Source organism: Anguilla rostrata, chromosome 18 (assembly GCF_018555375.3).
Source record: "Anguilla rostrata isolate EN2019 chromosome 18, ASM1855537v3, whole genome shotgun sequence".
Lineage (NCBI taxonomy): Eukaryota > Metazoa > Chordata > Actinopteri > Anguilliformes > Anguillidae > Anguilla > Anguilla rostrata.
Window position 1 is genome coordinate 23,310,070 of NC_057950.1, and position 21,932 is coordinate 23,332,001.

Here is a 21,932-nt window from a genome sequence, read left to right on the forward strand (position 1 = left end):
ATTTAAGTTCAAGTCAGTTTATCTTTAAATGTATCCTGCCATATTTATCTTAGAAATTTAGGTAATTGGATAGTTGTGTGAACAGTATGGCATCATTTTCTGTTGGAAAAACCGAACAGCAAATTTACTTTATAACAGGGTAACAATATTGTAATAAATGTAGGAATGGCTGTGTAATGTTTCTTTGTCTAAAAGGGAGTGCCTTCATATTTAAATCCGTCAGCACACTCTCATACTGACAGCCTGATTGGTGTAGGATGTATTTATGAAACTGAAATAAATCCCCAAAAGAAAATGAATGCCATCATGCTAACAGAAACTGATAGTATAGCACAGTACACTTATCTCTGTGTTATTTTGTTTTATTTTCCATGCAGCAACCTCTGAATTATAAAGCAAATCACAGCCAGTGATGTCAGATTTTGTACCCAGTTAGTTATCACTAATTATTATGAACAGTTACAAATGGTAGTATCATGTGTTTTAAAGGATTCATAAGAATTTTTTTGCTCTTCAGCACAAGGTCTAGCATCATGTCAATGACAACCCTACAGCAAAACCACCTGTACAAGGCATTCACTCTACAACACTATCACACACGGATAAGTGTGAATGGGTCGAGTGGGAGTAATGTTTTCATAAAAACGCAGCACGTAGCGCTCGATGCTGGAAAACGCAGGTGCTGCACAGAAGATCTAGCGCATCACGGTCTGGGGGCGGAACATTCCAGAGATTAAGAGAATCAAGGGGAAGGGGTGGGGGGGTGGGGGGGAGGTTCTGGCAAGAGTAATATACTCCTACCCCTCCTCATCACGGATGCACCTCAGGCTTTTCTCTATACAGTTGCATATGGGATTCTGATGAATGGCTTCCTCTTGGATATCATACAGTCTTCCCCTACCCTGCCTGTTTGCCAACATTTTCTTAGGTTGTCTGGCCAAAAAAAAGTGGAACCGATAAAAAGCGAATTTACATGGGTGTTGGAAGAAGACCTGCCGTGTGTCTGTGTTCGCATTTCCTCCCGTTCTATGGTAAGATTCTGCCTAAAAGCAAGAGGTTATTAAATGATTCTACAGCGCTTTCCATTTCATAATGACTTGAGCCTTGGTCGAGACTAGTGTCTTCACTGAAACGTGTTCTGTGACAAAATAAGAACATAGGAACACAAGACAGGATATAATGGATTAAGAACAGGCCATCCAGCCCCAATAGACTCGTCAAGTTAAGAGTATCAAGCCAGAACACTCCAAGAACCAAGCCAGAACACTCCAAGAGCTGTTTTCTGCAAGAGTGCAAAACATTTGTGTACTGCATGTGTCCTTATATACGTGTTACAGTATCTTGATAAAGTGTGTGAATGTTTCTCTGTAATGTTCATGATTACTGTCTTACCAGCCCAGGGACTACGGGTGGAAATGAGAAAATTGCTATAACCCGGTACCTTTCTCTCCTTGTTTTATGTAAGGTTAATGTTCCATGTACACTGTCCCTGTTCAAATAAACTAAATGAATTAATTTCTCACGTGTCTGTTATGTTCATATGACTAATTTCTCATGTGTGAATGTGTCTCTAATGTTCATACAACTCATTCCTCATGTGTGTGAATGTGTCTCTCTGTACTGTTCATATGATTCATTACTCATGTGTGACTGTCTCTATAATGTTCATATGATTAATTTATCGTGTGAATGTCTGAGTGCTGCAGAATTTTAGCTGTCAATCAGATGGAGACTGCAGGACTGGAGGTGGTTTCTGTAGCTGTAGTGATGAGCACCATGACCCCAAGCTCAATGCCAGTCGATTGCACCGCTCTCCTCCTACACCAGTTTTCTCCAGGAAGAATGAGTCTCTGTTATGACACTCTTTGCACTTTAGACCCAAAACCTCCCAAAAACAGAATATACTGGCTGAATGTTTACTGGTTGATTGCAAACCACTGTGTGTCTAAATGACACAGCTAATACCGTATTTGAACGACTCATGTAATTGGTGATTTCTTAATGGAGAGAGCACTCAATAGTTTAACAACGACTAGAAAACGGACAAACTGGTCAAACACTGAGCTCTACTATGGAGAAGGGACTATGGACACAGCATACTGGGACTCAAAGCCCTGGCTCAGCCAGGAGAACTGGATGATCTGCCCTGGCACCAGCTCAGTTTGAGGAGTGTACCGGTGGACTGTGGTCCTGCCACATAATGCAGTATGAAGCACCACCAGCGTTGACAAAGGGGCTGCAATAACCAGCTGTTTGAGTTGATTGTTGAGTTGTGAATTATAGCAATAGGATAATGAAGCCCGAAATAGGAGGAGCTACTGCAACATGCTCCATTTGAACCAATCATAGCACTCTTTTCAGTGTGTAGACAGTGAATAGCAACACTTACTTGCATACTATGCAGGATTCTTACTTTGAAAATATTATAAAATAACCATGCTAAGGCATTTGTACCGGCAATCTCTGTCTTTGCATAGTTTCGCTGAATGTGTGCACCTTTACCTGAATTCGTTTTTCTAAAATGTGTCCTGGACGTTTCTGCGTGTGGCACTGTTTTCTATGTGGGGAGGGGTGGGTGTGGCTGCAGACACAGCGAAGCAAAAAGACCCTACAGGGGTTGGTCAAGAACGATAGATAACTGTTATTGCTTTTCCTCAGTGGCGTCAGCTGAAGTTAGCCAAGGGGATGAAAAGCAATGCATAGTCGGCTTTTTTCTGTTGGACCTGTTAAGTAATGTTACCAACAGTGTGAAGCAGGCTACAATAAGAACTTTTTCGACATTGGAAATAAAAATATATATATATTTTTTTTAAATGACCCTTTTTGAACAAGAGACAAACAAAAAGACGCAGTGTTTTGAGCTCGAACATCAAGGTGTGTGCATGCCCCAGCACCGTCTGCAATTGGTCCATCCAAATATCACCTGATTGGTTGCGTCACGGTTGGCTAGCCATGGGCAGAGTTCAACTCTCCAGTTCATTTCACCACTGCATAGTACTGTGGTTGTGGGAGCATTTTCTTGGTTGAGCGAATGTGTTGCTCCTTCCTCCGCCACACTATTGAACAACTGACAAGCTTTGATGCAAACTGCTCAATTAATCGCTATCAAAACTAATTTCCCATATAATCACATAAAATAATTCATTGCAATCATGTGACAAAGTTGATAATGACTTCAGAGTGAGAAGGTTTAGAACGCCGAGGAGATAATGCCTCCGACATATTTTTATGAGTGAGATGTACCAAAATTTTGTGCGGTCACTGATTTCCATTTTCCATTTTGAGTTTTGTCTTATTTTGCACATTTTAGCTATTTTCTCATTGTGACTAATGCACCTGGATACATTTTTCCCATATCCTATGCAACAACACTGCTATAAAAAAACCGCAATGTAGAAATACAACTGTTGAAATGAATTCAGTTGTGTCCTTCATGTCAACAAAATTGTTTTGCAACATATGGTTTTGTAATATTTATTAAATTGGGCTGCTGTGGGCACAGAAATTGATGCTGTAATGCTAGGAAGTAAGCAGCTTCAAGTGACATAAAACAAAGTACACGGTGTTCACGGACGGTGGTTCATTTTAGAAAGGTTTGCACGTCATTTGGAGTATACTGCCTACTTTAGTGCCTACTTATAAGCCCTCCAGTTCTTATGCTTATGCTGTGTTAGCTTGCATGTTCCCTGCCCTGGATGTTTCAAACCACTGTCCATCATTTTGGAAATGACTTTGTTTTCCTGCAAACATTAATTTATTTAAAATTTTTCCTACATGAATTCCCTACAGGATTTGACTGTAAATCTATCCTGAGTTATTTTGTAAAACATGTTCTTTTGGACCACATCATATTGTTTTGGGAGACTTTAAACGCGATATTGGCAACAACACTTCAGAAAATTGACTGCCGCAATAATAAAATATTAATAAAATTTGATGGTGAGGTTTCGTGAAATTGTGTGTTGACGTGTAAAATGTACTCTCCTCCCCTGTGTGATGAAACATCTGATGAATGTCGCTTGTGTTTTGGCTGATGAACCTTCCCCTGAAAAGCCTGCCATCTTTTGCAAAGACGTGGAAACAAATGCTAAAGATCCTCAACACAGCGGAGGAGTGGAAGCCGTCTCTCTTACCTTAGGGCCCTGCCTCCCAGGTAATCCCACGTGTCCCTGCGGAACGGGGGAAAGGGCATGTTTTAGTACTTTGGGCAGAACCCACTCTCACTTCAAAGGGGGGTCTGGGGACGTTAATCGGGTGCGCTTACTGTGGGTCCTGGGGGTCCGATAAAGCCCGGTCTTCCTGGCTTGGCGGCCGTTCCCTTGAATCCCCTCAGCCCCTGAAGAAAGGAAGGAAGAGTTCATGAATCGACAGTAGGGGGCGGGAGTTAATCGACCTTGAACTGTCCCGTTTCCTCCGGGGGAAGCAGGCGCACGCCCACGTCGCCCTGGAGACGCGGGGAACGGCACGGTCGAGGGGGTTCCAGTGCAGCAGTCCGCCGCAGAGATTTAGGGGCTCCACTCATAAGAACGAGGGTTCGAAGGTTCAGCTCTTTATGTTACACAACAGTACATTACATGTATTTAGCAGACAGTCTTTTCCAGAGTAACAAAGCACCTATGTGCTTTTGATAGGTTTAAAAGAGAAACGGTAACTACAGAGGAGAGCCACTAACATGCCTAGAGACAGCAGAGGTGGAGACAGACAGCTGGAATAAACTACTATTATCTTAATCAGTCATCCTTAAAAAAACATTCAAAAATGGCATGACACATGTTCAATTCATCTTTCAAGCTCTAAGAAAGGAGTCTTAAGAGGTAGGCCTCAGGTTCACAGGTGGAACTGTTATTATGTTCTTGAAAAAGTGACTTCCCCTGCATTGCTTCATTGCATATCCACATGCATAAGCAGACAAGAGTAAAACTTACAAAAATAACAAAAGCTGTGTCAGCCAGCCTAATGTCAGAAGAAAAAGAATAGGACCAGAGAATTTAAAAGCTACTTACGGTCTGTCCCTGTGGGCCCATGTTCCCAGGGGGTCCCCGAGCTCCTTTCTCTCCCTGTGGAAAACAGAGACTTGTACCTTTAACACGACGCGTTTCCCAAAATCAACAGTCGGCAGCCACCGTGGGAAGCGCATTCTATTCTGCAAATACGGAGGAGTCAGTCACCCTCTCTCCGCCTCGGCCGGCTCTCCCATCTGTACCCTGAGGTCCCTGGTAGGCCTGGAAACAGGAGTAAAAATAAAAATATCTTGAATGAGTGGATGAGTGTTCCCACACCACCCTACACAGTCCCCACAAAAGAGCACGTAGCAGTACAGTAAGACGCTAGTTTCTGTGTGTAATGAGCGCCGCCTACCTCAATTCCTGGGTCTCCATCTCTTCCTGGTGTCCCGGGATCTCCCACAATGCCCTGCAAACACAGCAACGTTACAGCTTATTTTTCGATACAGCTGATATTGTTTGTTTGGCTTATTGTAGAATAACTCACCTTCACTCCAAAAGTGCCTGGCTTCCCCTTATGTCCTTGGATGCCCTGGCATGGAGAACATGAGATAGAACGTCATTTTGGAAACATGGTCAGAGTGGTCTGGTGTGCAAAAAAGGACAAAGAAAAAAACAGAAGTATTTACCGGCTTCCCTTTCAGTCCTGCTTTTCCAGTCTCTCCTGCATCCCCAACAATGCCCTGTCAAAAACAAACGTGTCACATATCTGGGGTGGGGCTTCAGTCTGTTTTTAACACAGTGGCTAATAAAAATCCTCAAACCAGCTTGTCTATCACTTTGATTTTCAGGGTGCCACTCTCCCTTTTGATTGGTGCAGATAGAAATTCAAATATTTACAGCCTGGAATATGCACCCTAGTGTACCCTTGAATTCAAATAAAATATTCAATAGTCCTATTACAGTGTGTAGTGTTTTGGATTGGATTGCGGACAGTCATTTGCTTAAGGGCATACTATGCTGCATTTTTTTGCCTTGCTGTGGTCCTGTGTTTACAATCAATGAAGTCTCCTCCATCTTCAACCCTGCTCACACCCCAAGTTCCCACCTAATGTAGCTAGCTGGATGGCTAAAAGTTTATTTTCAGATTATAGAGGGCTCAACAGATTCAACTCGGAATTGTGGCTGTTGAGCTGTGAGATTGCTCAGTTGGGGGTCACTGTGACTAATCTCTTATCCTGGGGTGATTGGTGGAATTTGCATCCTGGGGCCACTTCCAGTAAAGTCCCCTCCTCCACTGGCCCAAACTCTAAACAGCCGACTACATTTAACCGTGAGAATCGAGGGAAGGCACAGATCTACCATGTCCTGCAGGATTAGCGTGCGCTTTGGGGGCTTTCAGTATCATGTTCTAGAAAAATCTGGGAAGAAGCTTTCAAATACCTGACGTCCCTGGGGCCCTTGAGAGCCCTCGGGGCCCGGAAACCCTTCGTCGCCCTGCAGGAATAAAAGCAGGATGAGAACGACCGAAAGTTGGGCAGGACCAAAAAAAAAAAAAAGGAGAAGGACAGGCGAGTGAAGAAAGAACAAGACGTTACCTTCACTCCCTGGTACCCTGGAATTCCCTCATATCCAAGAGGACCTCGATCCCCCTTTAGAAAAGACAGCATGGGTAAGACCAGGATTTCCTGTCAGTTGCTGTTTTAAGCATCATTCGCTCAGCATTTTCTTCATTTTCAAACACCAGTATGCTCTTCTGTGGAATCCATCAGCACAACAGTCCTCCTAAACTAATTCACCTAATGAATGAATTACTAAATTGCCCACAAGCCAAATGTGTCCTCAAACCCATGCATGCAATTGGCCGTTTGTCAAATTTATGACTGACACTGCAGTCCACCTATCCCTGCCTAGAAATGGTTGCTATATACAACTTTTTTTGACATCTAGCTACAACCCTGTCTGCAAAATTGTAGCTGACAATACAGCAGTATGCAAGGGGGAAAAAATATAAGAAATAAACTAAAATAAGATATTACTGATAAGTTGCCAGAATAGTTATATATATAGCACATAATTAGGCTATGTAGGTTCAATCTCCAACAACGGTGTAGCATGAATGGGGCATAGCCCTACAGGTAGTGAAAGTTTCACTAATGTTAGGTCACACTAGCTCTAGAAGCATCGCTAACATTAGCGAGCTCTTCTTGGCCTACTTTTATGCAACCCTTGCTGTAGTATTGTTATTCCAACAGCTATTCAATAGCTAATCGAAAAAAATATTTTCCAGCACTTCATCAATGGAAGACCGAAAGATGCCTTTCCCAACCCTGTGGATGTAAGGTGTAAGGTTACCACACATTAAAATAAATTTTAAACAAAAGCCTGTTAAAAAGGTGCATCATCATTTTTCAGTATTTCCACCATGTGATGTTTTTCCTATGTATGCTTTATTTACGATTGCATCAAGCCAAACTACTTTTTTAAAATACTGGATTATACTTCCAAGAACCATCTGTGATGTCTTGCGGTAATTCACTCAAGCATAAACTACATCTTTTATCGTACATAGCAACAGTCGCTAAGGAGGGCAGGACTTGTAGATATTTAAGTCAATTGGTTGTCATGAGTTCATCATCAAAAATAGATCTACGTGCAGATGACAAAGGACAGGGCATTGTATTGCGTTGGAAACAAATTAATTCTCATGTTATAAGGCATCTATGCACTTCTTAAAACGACAGGAAGTGAGGGACAAACTCACCACTTGACCCTGTTCACCCGTCTCTCCTCTCTCTCCAGGAGGTCCCTGCACTCCCTGTGAGGAGCCAAAGAACAGCACTGATGAACAGAAGACTGCTGAACCCTTGCTACATGCTGAATGACAAAACTTTGGGCCACATATGTACAGGCATGTACAATCCAGACAAACCGGCAGGATTAATCTGGCACTGTATTTCACTGCGCTCAGTACAGATGTAGGGAGCCGAAGGAGTTTCCAGCCAATGAAAATTAGTTTTAGTAGAATGACTGACACCTATGCTTGTGATTTATTGGTCAGTCTACCTGTTTAGGTTCACTTCAGTGTAGTGTTCTCCATTCCACAGGATGATTTCAAACTACTGTTCTACAAAATGTCGTTCTATCATCCAGGTAATGTAATAAAAAAGGAGTTAATTCATACATTTTGTTTCAATGGTTTCATATCATAAAAAAATTTGCAGGACAAGGTCAATTGCACATGTGTTTATTACAAATACAGACTACTGTTTTAATCTACCATGGTTTGAAGACTTGCATTGCAGAAAAGATTTGCATTTGGATTTCACTGCAAACAATTTCGTTTTTAAAATAGTTTTAAAAGGCGTTTCATTTAGTTTCAAGCTATTGTGACATCAGACTTCTACCTGCACCTAAAAGCAAATCTGGATGTTGTTTTGGAGATGCACATTATAAATGTGAACAGACACCAAAACACTATAGATAATGTGGTTACATACATTTTCCCTACTTCAGTACCTGCCATCATTTATGAACTTTTTTAAATCTTCGTGTAGATTAAACTTCATATTTCGTTTTTAGTTAAATTACAGAAACTCATGTCGAGGGTGCCCAATCCTTTCAGTATTGTATAGAAACTGACATTAAATTATAAATCAACATTCTAGTAACTGCCAGTCCAAGGTCATTGGCTTACAGCTTCCTTTGGTTTAATGTTATGCGGAAATGAAGTGACGTTTATTATTATGTGACAGAGAACAAGGCGTGAATGAATGGCTATAGCACCAGAACCCGAAATGAGCACTTTAGCCAGACTGGAGTCAGTTTTTACTAGTGTGATTTTCAGGAAGCAGAGGTACTGTAATGGTTGCTCTTTATTTTGAAGTAGAATTGCACTTAAACTGGCTAAGCACATTTAACTGCTTATAGCGGCTAATTTCACCCAATATATACATATATATAATATGTATCCCCATCTGCCCAGGGAGTATGGATCTGTTTAGCAAGGTGAACCGACCATACTGCTGATATACTGATCACTGTGCTCATTTTAACAAATTAAATGTATCAATAAAACAAATAAAAATAATTATGCTTTTTAATACCTGTATGCATGTTTTATTGTTATACATTTAAGGCATAGTTCATATATAATTCACATTATTATTATTATTATTATTATTATTAGGGATTAAGGACAAATGATTTCTCATTTAATTGCGTTCTGAACAAAAACAATATAAAACACTTCTGTGCCAGTGCTCAGACCACATAACTTAATGGAATAATCGTTGGAACCAAATATAAAAACCAGTTAATAACATTCTCACAGTGATGTCACAATGGCATCTAAACAGGGAAAATGCAACAAAACTTGACAGGCTACAATCTAATAGCAGTGACAACAGTGTCTTAAATTCTTTAGTATACTCTACTGAAGGGACATGTAGTTCATCAACAAGAAAAATTACACTACACACTTGTACCTTTGTCAAAATGAGGATAATAGAGGTTGTTTTATCTAGCTCAATAGTTATTATTTCATACTTGGTTGGATAGAAGCTTCAGTGATTGCTTGTTTTTACAAAAATATCAAAAATTGTCTATGGGAAAATTACATGGCCAGAGATACTTCCTGGGTCCAGCTTCTGGAATTACAGCCAAACCCCACTTCACCTCTGTAGGAGGCCAGAAAGGGGACGGGCTTTGGCTCCAGAACGGCATAACTTTGGGTTTCTAAAGTGATTCCCCCAAGTGAAGTTTCCTGTTACAGTGCCCCAGGGCGTGACATTTAACAGCAGCCTGGACCACAGCCTTGAGAGAACAAATGACTGGAAGCAAACAATGCTCTCAGCTGGTTTACATATGCTTAAAATATCATTTTCTCTTCGGAACACCTGAAAGTGATTTTGTTTTCATTTTCGTTTTCTATTCTGTTCCATGAAAAATGTAGTTTGTTTTGTCAATTGTTTTTCTTCCCTGAACCATTTCTAATAACAATTATTATTATTGTCATTATCGTCATCGTCATTGTCGCAATCATCATCATCATTGTTGTCATCATTATTATTATTGTTTTTGTTATTATTGTTATTGTTATTATTATTATTATGATTATTATTCCACTCATGATACAGCAGGGCTCACCTTGTACCCAGCAGCTCCTTTCAGTCCTTTCAGGCCCTTGGGTCCCCTGTCGCCCTGCGTGATAAAAACACTGTCAGTTAATGACACCGAACGGAGGGAGGCGGGGCCACGTCAAAGACAGCCAATGACATCACAGCAGGCTGGGTTACCGGTCGCCCGTGGAGTCCTCTCATGCCCTTCTCCCCTTTGATCCCAGCGATGCCCTGAAACACAGCACAAGGCAGCCATTTTAGATCCAGAGCAAGGAAACAGCGAGTACTGTAACTCAAGGGTAACAGCTGGGTACTGTATGTATGTGTGTGGCATCTCATGTGCATGAGATGAGTACTGTATGTATGTGTGTGGCATCTCATGTGCATGAGATGGGTACTGTATGTATGTGTGTGGCATCTCATGTGTAAGAGCTTGGTACTGTATGTAATTGTGTGGCATCCATGTGTATGAGATGGGTACTGTATGTATGTGTGTGGCATCTCATGTGTAAGAGCTTGGTACTGTATGTAATTGTGTGGCATCTCATGTGTATGAGCTGGGTACGGTGTGTGTGTGTGTGTGAGTGTGTGTGTGTGGTATCTCACGTGTATGAGCTGGGTACGGTGTGTATGCTGGGTAAAGTACAGAAAAGTGTAAGGGGGGTGCTTACCTCAGGACCAGTCTTCCCGATTACTCCATAATCACCTGTGTTTCCTCTGACTCCCTGAGAATAGAGAGATCCTCCGTTAGAATATTAAAGAATAGAATTACTTTATTATCAAAGTAGAAAAGTGTCTTTGGCTTTCCCTCCGGTCATAAAAAACCCATGTGAAACAGTTATCAGGAGCATGGAAGTGCCCTTGAACAATCTCCAGATAACATCCTCTATCCAAACACACATTACCTCAATCTATTTAAATGGGAAAAGGAAAAATATTGTTCAAAATGTTGCCCTTATGAATGCATACACCAGCTGCACACTGAATGTCTATTGAGTGCCTTAAATATGTGCATATGAATATCCATACATATGGATTTGTTTAAACTTTAGTAATCACTGGGGATACACAGTCATGATCTCCTACTGTAATATGTCTATGCATGTAAAGTTATTTGCCATTGGGGCATGCATTGTGAGTCTGTCAGTTTGTAACATTGTCCCATATGGAGACTGCCTCATAGTGAGATTGTCCCAAAGTACGATTGTCCCATGGTCAGAATGCTCATCTGGGGATGATGTTGAACTTGGCAAAAAACCCTATATGAAGACATCCTGTCACTGTTTCTGTATGAGCTACACATGGTTCTCAGCCATATGCTGGTATCCGTTGATCTTTTTCTCTGTGACTGTTACTGATCTCTGGGAAGATTTTCCCTTCATAGAAAAATAAACTTGCATATGAAAACTGATGCAGCCACGTCAGTGCTTTAGAGTATTTTGCTCAAAGTGCATTCAGTGTGTAGAGATACCCATCATAGTTATTGTGAAACAGAGTTTGGGAATTGAATTCAACAGTGTTTTCATTGCAACAGAAGATACTCACGTGTAACCCTCATCCTAAGGATCACGTGTCTCAGTATGAATGAGTCTTAGCCTGTACAGGTGAGATTATATTCTACACATTCTCCGTGTTCTGTTTAAGCTCCCTGGTCAGCAAAGGCACACTGACCAGGAGTGACCTCAGCCCTTTTGAAAAAGCGTAGTTAATACGATCTCCTCAAAGAGCAGTCTCCACACGGTCCGTCTGGGAGAAACTATGACGCTTTATTTGCAGGCATGACCGTGAACTTCAAAGCCTTTATATTTCAGTAGGTCAGGAGACTGGGACCACCCAGAATGGCAGCAGTGTGTTCATGTATGTGAGTGTGTGTGTGTGTGTGTATGAGTGTGTGTGCACATGTACGTGTGTGTGTGCGCGCATGTACACGTGTGCTTTTATTTTACATATGTATCTGTGCTTGCCTATGTTTGCATTCCTGCTGTGACAACAGACCTCTCACTAAGGACTACAGAGCACACATGAATAGCAATGTCTTCATGTCTTTTCGATTCTGGGCTGCTATTTGTTTCTAGTGAAGATGTAGATAAAACAACAATGATAGACTCCCTGCTATGTTAGGGGGGACCTGATTGCGTGTTTAATAAGATTACAGTCCATCACAACATTTCGTGCCACAGTGAACTGGAACTACTTTAAAGAGCGACAAGATGTGCTGAAGCACTGCGGTGGAAAGAACAATGCTTCTGGCCTACAGCAGTGAAGAAAGATGGAGCTCATTAATGTATACGAGTACTTGGGTCCTGACTCGAAAAGCTATTCTCTTTAGTAAACCTGGCCTTAGAGAACTGTCTTTCAAGGTATTAAAAGCCTTCAAAACAGGGGTCTCTGACTTTTGGAGGGCCACAATGTCTGCAAGTTTTTGTGGCGTCTTGTCTGAGCTACAGGATTTGAACTTGAGATCTGAGGACAGGTGACAACACTAATTTTCTGGTCCAAACACATTGTAAAGAGGAAGGATAACTGTCAGTGTTTGGCTACGGGTAGAAAGCATGCTACTTCCTTTATTAGTGAGCACAGTTAATGGCCATTATAAATCAGTGCTCACATATTAAACTGTACAGTGGCACCGTAAGGTAGCAGCATGCGTCTGCTCTCACCCTTATGCTGCTGTAGTCTCTATTATGAATGATGGTGTCCGCTACCATGGGGGATGACTATTTTTTACTATGTTCAAATACATCTAACAAGTCAGTTTTACAGGACCTAACAGTGATGGTTTAAACCACGGCTGCCAAACTCTGTTCCTGGAGATTTAAGCCATAATTTGGCGCACCTGATTTTTCTAATTAGTAGCTGATACTCAAACCTCAGTACCACACACGTCGTGACCATCCTGCAGACGTGAGGAGCACTCCATGGGGGTGCTGTGTGTTGGGTTCCATGCACAGGCACAGCTTTTGCTGTGCAGAGGGTCATGAGTTCCAAGCCCTACACTGCACTGATTATTTATCTGTTGACAAAGCCTGCTTTGGGTCTGCCAGTCGAGGATCACCTAATACCTTCAGCTTTGTTTTACAAGCAGAATGTAGGATCACTGTTGATTTCAGCCACCAACATTCTGGACAAATTCTCCATTTTGAATCCAGTGTTGTGCATGAACGCGCTAAAAGAGCGGCGTTAATTGAACGTGCTCATATTTCTGGTGAACGGCGAACTGAACGTATCCTTTTGCAACTAATGAACGTGAGCGTCGTTAACTCTCGCGAGAGTTAACTACGCTCTCGCGATAGTTAACGACGCTCACGCACTGCTTACCACAGACATACATTTGTTCATGAAAGTCTTTCAAATATTCATATAAACTGGCTTCAGCAGTACTTGTAGCTGTGTTGCTAAAATTAGAGCCGGTTTCACAAGCCATGGCATGCCGGTTGCCGTAAATCCTCGCCAGGTGCCGTAAGCAGCAGAGACATATATATACACAACATTTCTCATAGAAAACGTAGTTTGTCCACCTTTCACTTCACAGCAATGGTGATAAAACTAACAAGAAGTGCTAATGTGTTGTTAGCCTTTACTGATCCCCCATATGAGGTTTATGATAGCTAGCATAAGCCAATGCACTAACCCATAAAATTTGCTTTTTAAACTGTACTTGGTCAGTCGAACGATAAAAATGAAAGCATTCGATTACAGTCAAAGGCACCAAAAATTTCTGTTGCACCTTCAATAAACGGCAAAAGTTACATTATAGGATTGATCATAGCACATCTTTCAGCTAGTGACTATAATGAAGCCAGTGGTGGAGCCTGTACCAGCTCACTTGGAAGCATAGGAATCAATTTAATGTTTTTGAACTTCTGCATAATTTGGCTCATGCAGGCTAAAAAAAATTTCCATTGCATCTACAGTATACCTTTACTGCACCTCTTTTTTCACTTTCTGCATAGTATGACATATTGTTTATGTGGTAAAACATACTCACATTGTTTTTTTCTTGGCTTTTAAAAGTAGACCTAATTTTGATTCTACAGTACTATACAGTAATTCATTTAGTTTGGGAAGTGGGCAGTGGCAATGATTGGGGGCTTGGTGTGGATGGGTAGGAGGTTCTACTGAAAAAGAATAGAATAGAATTTAAAAAACGGAAGAAATGAACGCAAACTAGTTCATTTTAATCTGTGTGAACCAAACTTTGAGCTTGCTCTTGTGAAGTGTGAACTTCCACAACACTGTTTGAATCTCCCTCAGTAAATAGGTCCTTATTGGCCGATGGGCATGAAAGTTATTGGATGTTGGAGGCTGTTCTCATTACAGTGTATCTCCTGCCCAGAACATACTAAGATAATGTGGGATGCCCAGTGCCTCCAAATCATTGCATTGTCTTTGCAAACTGAACTGAAGAATAATCTAAATCAGGTCATTTTGGTGCAATTTTGTTGCCTGATGCTGCTAAAGGTATTAGCGTAAATTAATGTGTTGGCTTCTGTTTCAGGCTTTCCCGGTTGCAGAGTACTTGTTGTATTTCAATGAAAGGGCCGTAACTGGCCGCAACTGAAGGGATCTCCCTGCTCTGGGAAAAATGGCAATTATGCAGGACTTTGTTTCATTTGGCCCCGAGTTGAGTTTCAGTGCAGATTTCAATATTTTTAATCTCACAACCAGGCGGTGCTTTCGGCCGTCAGGAGGTTCGGTGTTTGCAGTCTCCATGGAGACTCGCTTTCACCTTCCTTTCCATGGTTTGGTCTCACGGGTGAGACTTTCCACAGCTTCGCTTCCTTACACCCACAACCTGGGCTTTCCCCAGTCCTTGGCTCATCTTTTAGTCATTACCTCCCTTAAATGGACCAACAGCCTACATTTCCCAGAAGACCACCCTTCACCCCATTAGTGAAAGTGCCAGTCAGCCTATGGCACCAGAACAGGGGAAATCCACGCTCATGTTGATCTGCAGTGAAGCTCCATAGAATAGCTGAGCCAACGCTGAACAGACCAGACTCACCCATTTACCAACTTTTCCTGTGTCTCCTGTGTTGCCTGGGAGACCCCTGTGGCCCTACAGAAAAAGACATCCGCCATTAGAAAGGGTCACCGGGTTAGACTGCACACAGTTTCCACAGTCAGTTATGATCAGCACCATTTTGGAGAAAGAGGGCCGGCTCTGACCTTTGGTCCGGGGGATCCCTGAACCCCGGGCTGCCCGTGAAGGCACCGGCAAGCGGCCCTGTTCCCCGACAGGCCGATTTCGGCGTAACCCCCGCACTGCAGAGAAGGGAAAGAGGTACACAGGCGCTGGGTTTAAAAAGCAACCGACCCCGATACAGAAAGAGAACGGGCTTGCTGCCCAGAAGGACGAGGGTCGTGTTTACCACGTTGGAGAGCTCGCAGCAGCGCTCGGAGTACGCCTGGTCTGCGTCGCACGACAGCACCATCTGCTGGAGATCCACCTGCAAGACACGGACAAGAGCTGAAAAAATCCATTGTTCTTACATGTGCTTTTAATAGTCCTAGTATGTTTGTCCCTCTGCGAATGATTATGCATGATTGAATATTTATTTTTTTAATGTCCTGCATATGTACAACCATTTTTAACTGAACTTTACAAAACACTTGAACTTTACTATGATTAGTGGTAGTAGTAGTAGCAGTACTAGTTGTAGTAATAGTAATAAGTAATATTAAATAATAGTTGTGTTCTGTAAAGTTCAATTAACAGATATTAATTATAATGCAATTACATTTGTCATGTAATATTAATTAACTGCCCCTTAAAAATATAACCATTATTATTATTATGAGAATGTAATGGCACCTGAACAGTGAACAGACTATTTGCAAATTAGTAAAAAATTATGCTAGCTTCCGGGAATAAAGAAAAATATTAAAGTCTAGAACTGTTTCTATTCAAGGAATAATGACACGTTACAGATAGATTCTTCTTCGTCTGAGTGTATGTACATACAGTATAATAGTAATAGTAATAATAATAATGTCAATAATACTAATACTACTACTACTCCTAGTACTACTGCTAATAATAACAATAATAATGATGATAATAATAGTAATATTTTTTAAAGGGCTATAATGTTTTATTGTTAGTTTTATTTTTATTTTTGGGTGAACTCACCGAGCCCCCGCGGTTGCGCGCGGCCCTCTTCACGATGGAGGTGTAGCCCCGGCGGATGAGGGGGCGGGGCTGGTCCACGGAGGCGACGCTGACCTCCTGGCAGTCCACCAGCAGCTTGACCTCCTCGCCTGCGGCGCTCAGCGCCAGCTTGTGCCAGCCCGCGTCGAACAGGCGGTCCACGCCGCCAAACGTCCGGCGCGTGGGGGCGCCGTCCGGCCCCGTGTAGAAGAACTCCAGGGCGCGGGCGTCGCCCAGCAGACGCACGCCCATCTGCTCCCGCCCAGACCTGTCGCTCACCTGCCACAGCTCCCATGAGCCTCTGGCTGCCTCTGCCGTCATCTTGAAGGTGGCGATGATGGAGAAGTCGGAGGGCAGGCCATCTGGGTACACCTCACTAAGACAAAGCATTATTTCACACAGTACCCCAGACCGTATGGGTACACCTCACTAAAACAAAGCATTATTTCACACAGTACCCCAGACCCTATGGGTACACCTCACTAAAACAAAGCATTATTTCACACAGTACCCCAGATTAAGCTCATTTATATGCTAACAACCATATAGCAATAACACACACTACGACACACAAACTGCAAACACCCTCCTTGCCTATCATACACCTTAATATAGACTGACTAAGAAGCATTCACAGATTGTCTTCACTAATAACTGTATCACACCTGTTGATACAGTTTGATGTTTTAAACAAAATTTCTCTAACTGGCATGTCTTTCCCTTACAGAAGGGTTTCAGTCGCTATTTGTTAGTTTTTCCATTCGAAGTATGAACAGTGTGTTCCTGAAGTTAACATGTTTTCTGGTAGATTGTTATTGTCCCTGTGTCTTCCAGCAGATATGCTGCCAGGGCAGATCTGATCTACAGTCTACGAAGGTGACGTTTTGAGTGTTCTTTCCACTCAATTTTGAGTGGACTTTCACCCAAATACCACCGCTGAAGACTGGTGAAGCCACAAATGCCACAGGTTATGACTGGCAGCACAAACAGCAAATGGAATACTGGGCTACGGGCAATACCAGGGGGAGGGGTCAAAAGGGTTGGACAAGATTGGACACAGACAGAAATGAACCGCTCTGCAACACGTCGACAGTGCCACAGCACCTCCACATGGCATCCTTGGGTCAGGCCACCGCTACACAGGATCTTGGAAGAGCCCTAACCATGGACCGTAACAAGCAGATTATAAGCATTATCCAATAACAGTATAATGCAATGAATGTGAAAGAGGGGAACAAGTTGAAGAAATGTACATGAATGTGGAAGTGAATGTGAAAGTGATTATATAAACGTGTACAGGAATAAGTGTGGGAATGTGGTCAGAAGTATGGAGTATCAAAGATGGGTTTGCCTACAGGAGTGTCTGGATCACATGGAGATCATCACCTCGGACCTCGATAGAAAAATATCTAGAGAAATGATTGGTGCAATCGTAAGATCATGCACTGTCATTTAAAAAAAGCATCTTATTACCAGTAGAGTACAGGGAAGTGTACTGCTCTATTCCTGGAGGAGTAGGAGGGTCTCTGGTGGTTGTCAAGACCTTATTTGGGCAAACAAAGGGAACTGTGGGTGTGGAAGGCTTGCTCAGGATTGTAAGTTAAGGGAAGCCCAAAGAAACATTCAGGAAGAATCTGCTTAACAGTTCTCCTGATACCATAGTTATTGCCTTACAGAATCATTTGGCTATGTGCTTTGTTGGTAACCAGATTCATGTTTATATTTATTAGCCTTAGCCAGCATGTGATCCTGTGTTCAGCTATAGGTAATGAATTTATTCATATTTGCTCTCAGAGTTATTGGGTCTCAGAGTTAGAGCCCTGGTTCCTCACCTGGGGCTGGGTGCAAGCCTCAAGATTGAGTTTCTAGTAACTGGTTCCAAGTCTTGACGAAGACTCAAGATTGAGCTCCTGAAAAGCAGATTCCAAGTCTTGGGGAAGCCTCAGGATTGAGTTTCTGAGAAGCACATTCCAAGTCTTGAAGAAGCCCTAAATTCTGACTTGGTTAAAAAATCTGGAGATAGAGTATCTAAGATTCCAAGTCTTAAAGGAAACCTCTGAGTACTGAGTTTGGAGACAAGTCTCAAGATTGAGTTTCTAGAAACAGATTCTCAGTCTTAAGGGATCTCTGAGTACCAAGCCAGACAACGTATTATATAGAGTATATAAATATAAAGTATTGGACCTCTGACTCTCATTGGAGAAAAAGCCTGGGGGCGGGGAGTTGGGGGGCAAAGGAGCCAGAGCTCGGAGGCACAGGTACACTGCTCAACACCCAGGTGTACGTACCAGACTCTGGGTATTTAGTCCCCTCAAGATTCAGCAACCCCTTTCTAACCAGCAGCTAAAATACATTTTTCAAAACCGTTTCCCTTACGACCGCGACCTTCCTCAGATGGCTCGCATCGGGAGCGGTTTCCGCAGAGCAGTGAGTCACCGTGCGTTCCCCACGCCATAAACAAACTTGGCGAAACGGCGAGGCGGAGTTCACCGAGGACACGGCAGGCCTGTAGCGGGCCAGGGTGCGGGGGGATTGGGGGTGGGGGGAGCGGACCCACGGAGAGCTCCGAGCCGCTCCAGGAGCGTGACTCATCCCGGACGTCAGAGGAGCTCGCCCTAAACACGCCCGCTACGTCTGCGTTTAAAAAAAGCCCCGCTTTGCTGCTTCAGCCCCGCAAGAATACGGCTCAATGCCGGGACAGTAAAATGAAGATTTCGCCATGGAAACGCCCAGTCAGACTTGGACGCAAACTAATGTCTTCTGAGACTGCAGGAGAAACCTTAAAATACTGAATCCTGCTATTGCTCTATGGTGCACATTTAATAAAGACTTGCGGATTGCAAATCATTTTTGCACCTACAGAAGACCATATAATGCACTTGGCATATAAAATTGAATTAAATGGATACTGTGCAAAAAACTATAAAATGGACACTACTTTCAATACAAGGACATTGCATGCAATACCACAGTAAATTTACCTGATATTGCATGTAAAATTGTATCAAATTGGCATTGCATGTAAAGCTGTATTAAAATGTTCTGGGTTCTTGTCTGGCTGGTGTCATAGACATGGTTAATGTGGAGTCCCTGGCACATTTTGTGCGGCGAAACAATTGGATAACATCACCTCACCAACGACCAAAAAAACAATACTGACATGCCAAACTCAACTAATCTATTTCAGAAATCAGACCACTGGCATTGGCTATTGAGCAATCCAGCAGCTTTCCAACACACGTGTGCTGCAAATGTAATCAGAATGCTGGTCTGTGGGAGATCCCAGCCACCTCCCACTGGAGCAGTAGTGGTACGGCCCAATGCGAATGCAACAAGAACTTTATTCTATGACTAATCGCCCTCCCCTTGAAGCTATAGTGGTTTAACCCACTGTAACTTTCAATAATCAACTCCAGCAGAAAGGGACTCTAAGCTGACAGTCTTCCTGAGATATTTAATATCAGTCCCATTAAGAAATAATGTTGAACATAAATATTCTAGTACAACATGCTGTCCTCTAGGGGCCAACACTTCATATGAAGTGCAACTTTTGAAGGCCTTCATAAAGCATACAGAACACCTTTATGAGGCTGGTGTTGCCACTTTATAAAACAGCTGTGTGCAAAGTGTATGCTTTATGATTGCCAAAGAGGAATGATGCACCACATGTTTTAATGCACAAGCTCTCAATATGCAATATCACTTCACACCAGCTGCCATGAAAGGGCCTTGCAGATGTGCGGGCACCAATGAGCTCGCTGTCTATTTCAAAGCAAGCCAATCAGACCACAGCACGCCGAGGAGGGCGTGGAAACAGGCTCCAGGATGGGAGGAGCTAATTTTTTACCTGATGGTGTTTTTCAGGTGAACGGAGGGGTCGACCCGGAAAGCCACCGTGCCCGGTCCCGACCCGTTCACCGTTTGAACGCCTGAGATTTCGGACACCCGGAACTCCTCCAGAAGGTCAAAACCTAGACATCAACAGACTTGGTTTTCGGTATTTGAGGGGACATGAGATTTAAAAACAGCCCAAAACAGGACAAAAAGGGTTACACACTGACCTGGATTTATGAAGCGATAAACATATTTAAGGTTTTTCTGTGTTAGCAAAGCTTACGCAGTTAGACAGGGAAGATAAATGAGCTCGTTGAAATTTTACAATGACATCCATGGGTGGGCAGATGGATTTCATTATGGATTTGAGATGGATATTCAAACTGAATTCTCTCTGGCCCTTTCTGGTTTATGGATGGCACTATCCAGAGTTACACAGAATACGTTTTACACATGATCCATTTGTAGAGGTGAACGTTTACAGTACGAGTTTAAGCTTTCCCCAAGGTTAAAACTGCAACTCCCATTAATGACTGACTCAGTCTGAGGCCTTGAGGGTAAAAGGTCGACCTCATTTTTTCCCAAGGAACTTACATCACATTTAGCTTAAAACAACGCACAAGGAAGCATTCATTATTATATTGCTATCGGTGACTTTTTTTAGTCTGGCTGGATTAAAACAGTGGTGCATAACTTGTGTCAGCAAACAATATTACTGTATTTCTGTCGTTCAGTTGAAGAAACCTTCAAAGGGTACTTAAACTGCTGCTGACAGCTTCATGATTCATAACAGTGTTAATACCCTCGGTTAGCCTAACACCCGAAGGCTACTGACAGCCAAAGGTTACTAATGCGTCTGCCTGGGTGGGCTACTCTTCCTATGTGCCTGTGCTGCCACCTGCAGGTCATGTTGGAGTCATGCACTCAAAGGTGCTTCATTCAGTCTTGACCTCAGATCACACCGCTAAAAGAAGCGGCGGGAGGAAACACCGCGTGCACATGGGACAGTAGCATCATGTGACCTGTTTTTGAGACCTATGGGAGTTTCATTGCAGTAAAAGGATCACGACTTCCCCACTCTCACTCTCACCCAGAAATGGCTACAGTAAACTGTATGAAGAGGAGAACGGGATGACGGACTGTCTGTTACTCAAGTCCCTGTACTTACTCTGTAATTCCTGGCACTGGACGAACGCTGTGAGACCAAAGAGTGCTGTAAAAACCAGCATCCGTTTCATATGTGAGGATTTCATTTCTGCGATTCTCAGGGATTACATGCACCTGTGAAAAATAATGTAATAAATAAATAATGAATTTAAAAAGGAAATAATGATACATGCAGTTAGTTAATACATATAACGAAATGTTTAGTTATACTTTGAGAGTATTGCAGCAGCTGTTACTTGTGGGCTATGACTCTTACCATATATTGAGTCAAATATAATAAAAAGTAGCCTTGCAAATTGCAAATTAGATTTTTTTTGAAGGTAAAACGAAACCACCAAAGGCATCCGGGACAAGATCAAACCCATCAGACACGTGCATTTCATTCAGACAGCCATTTGGTCGATAATTTAAAACATGACAGCATGGACCCTAACGGAATTAGATGTAAGGTGACGCATATCATGGCACATCCTGAGCAAGAGAAGTCCAGTATGTGAAGAGAGAGGTATGGGTAGGTATGAAAGTACATTAGGCTATCCAGATATAATTTGATATAAAAAGGTACATTTGTACTTCCCATGTGAAAGAGACATTGTGGACACGATTAAAGCCAAACTGGATTCCCTTACAATTTAAATAATTATTGATTGGTAATAAAGATAAACATCAAAAAGACAAAATCGAAGAAAGGGGCAGTTCTGTCCCCGTACCCCCTTT

General features: G+C 42.5%; 1 protein-coding gene across 1 annotated transcript in view; it reads right to left on the reverse strand.

Moving 5' to 3' along the window:
- The window catches only part of col21a1 (collagen, type XXI, alpha 1), a 107,695-nt gene that overhangs the window by 79,871 nt on the left and 5,892 nt on the right, over positions 1–21,932 (reverse strand). Inside the window, exons 4-22 of the mRNA XM_064318171.1 lie at positions 21,217–21,329; positions 20,062–20,185; positions 16,197–16,590; positions 15,436–15,513; positions 15,233–15,328; positions 15,069–15,122; positions 10,735–10,788; positions 10,241–10,294; positions 10,092–10,145; positions 7,708–7,761; positions 6,542–6,595; positions 6,387–6,440; positions 5,633–5,686; positions 5,491–5,535; positions 5,359–5,412; positions 5,169–5,222; positions 5,004–5,057; positions 4,265–4,336; positions 4,134–4,169 (exon numbers count right to left, since the gene is read on the reverse strand). Of these exons, the coding sequence (XP_064174241.1) occupies positions 4,134–4,169; positions 4,265–4,336; positions 5,004–5,057; positions 5,169–5,222; positions 5,359–5,412; positions 5,491–5,535; positions 5,633–5,686; positions 6,387–6,440; positions 6,542–6,595; positions 7,708–7,761; positions 10,092–10,145; positions 10,241–10,294; positions 10,735–10,788; positions 15,069–15,122; positions 15,233–15,328; positions 15,436–15,513; positions 16,197–16,590; positions 20,062–20,185; positions 21,217–21,301 (1,524 nt within the window). The 5' untranslated portion in view covers positions 21,302–21,329. The remainder of the gene's footprint in view (positions 1–4,133; positions 4,170–4,264; positions 4,337–5,003; positions 5,058–5,168; positions 5,223–5,358; positions 5,413–5,490; positions 5,536–5,632; positions 5,687–6,386; positions 6,441–6,541; positions 6,596–7,707; positions 7,762–10,091; positions 10,146–10,240; positions 10,295–10,734; positions 10,789–15,068; positions 15,123–15,232; positions 15,329–15,435; positions 15,514–16,196; positions 16,591–20,061; positions 20,186–21,216; positions 21,330–21,932) is intronic.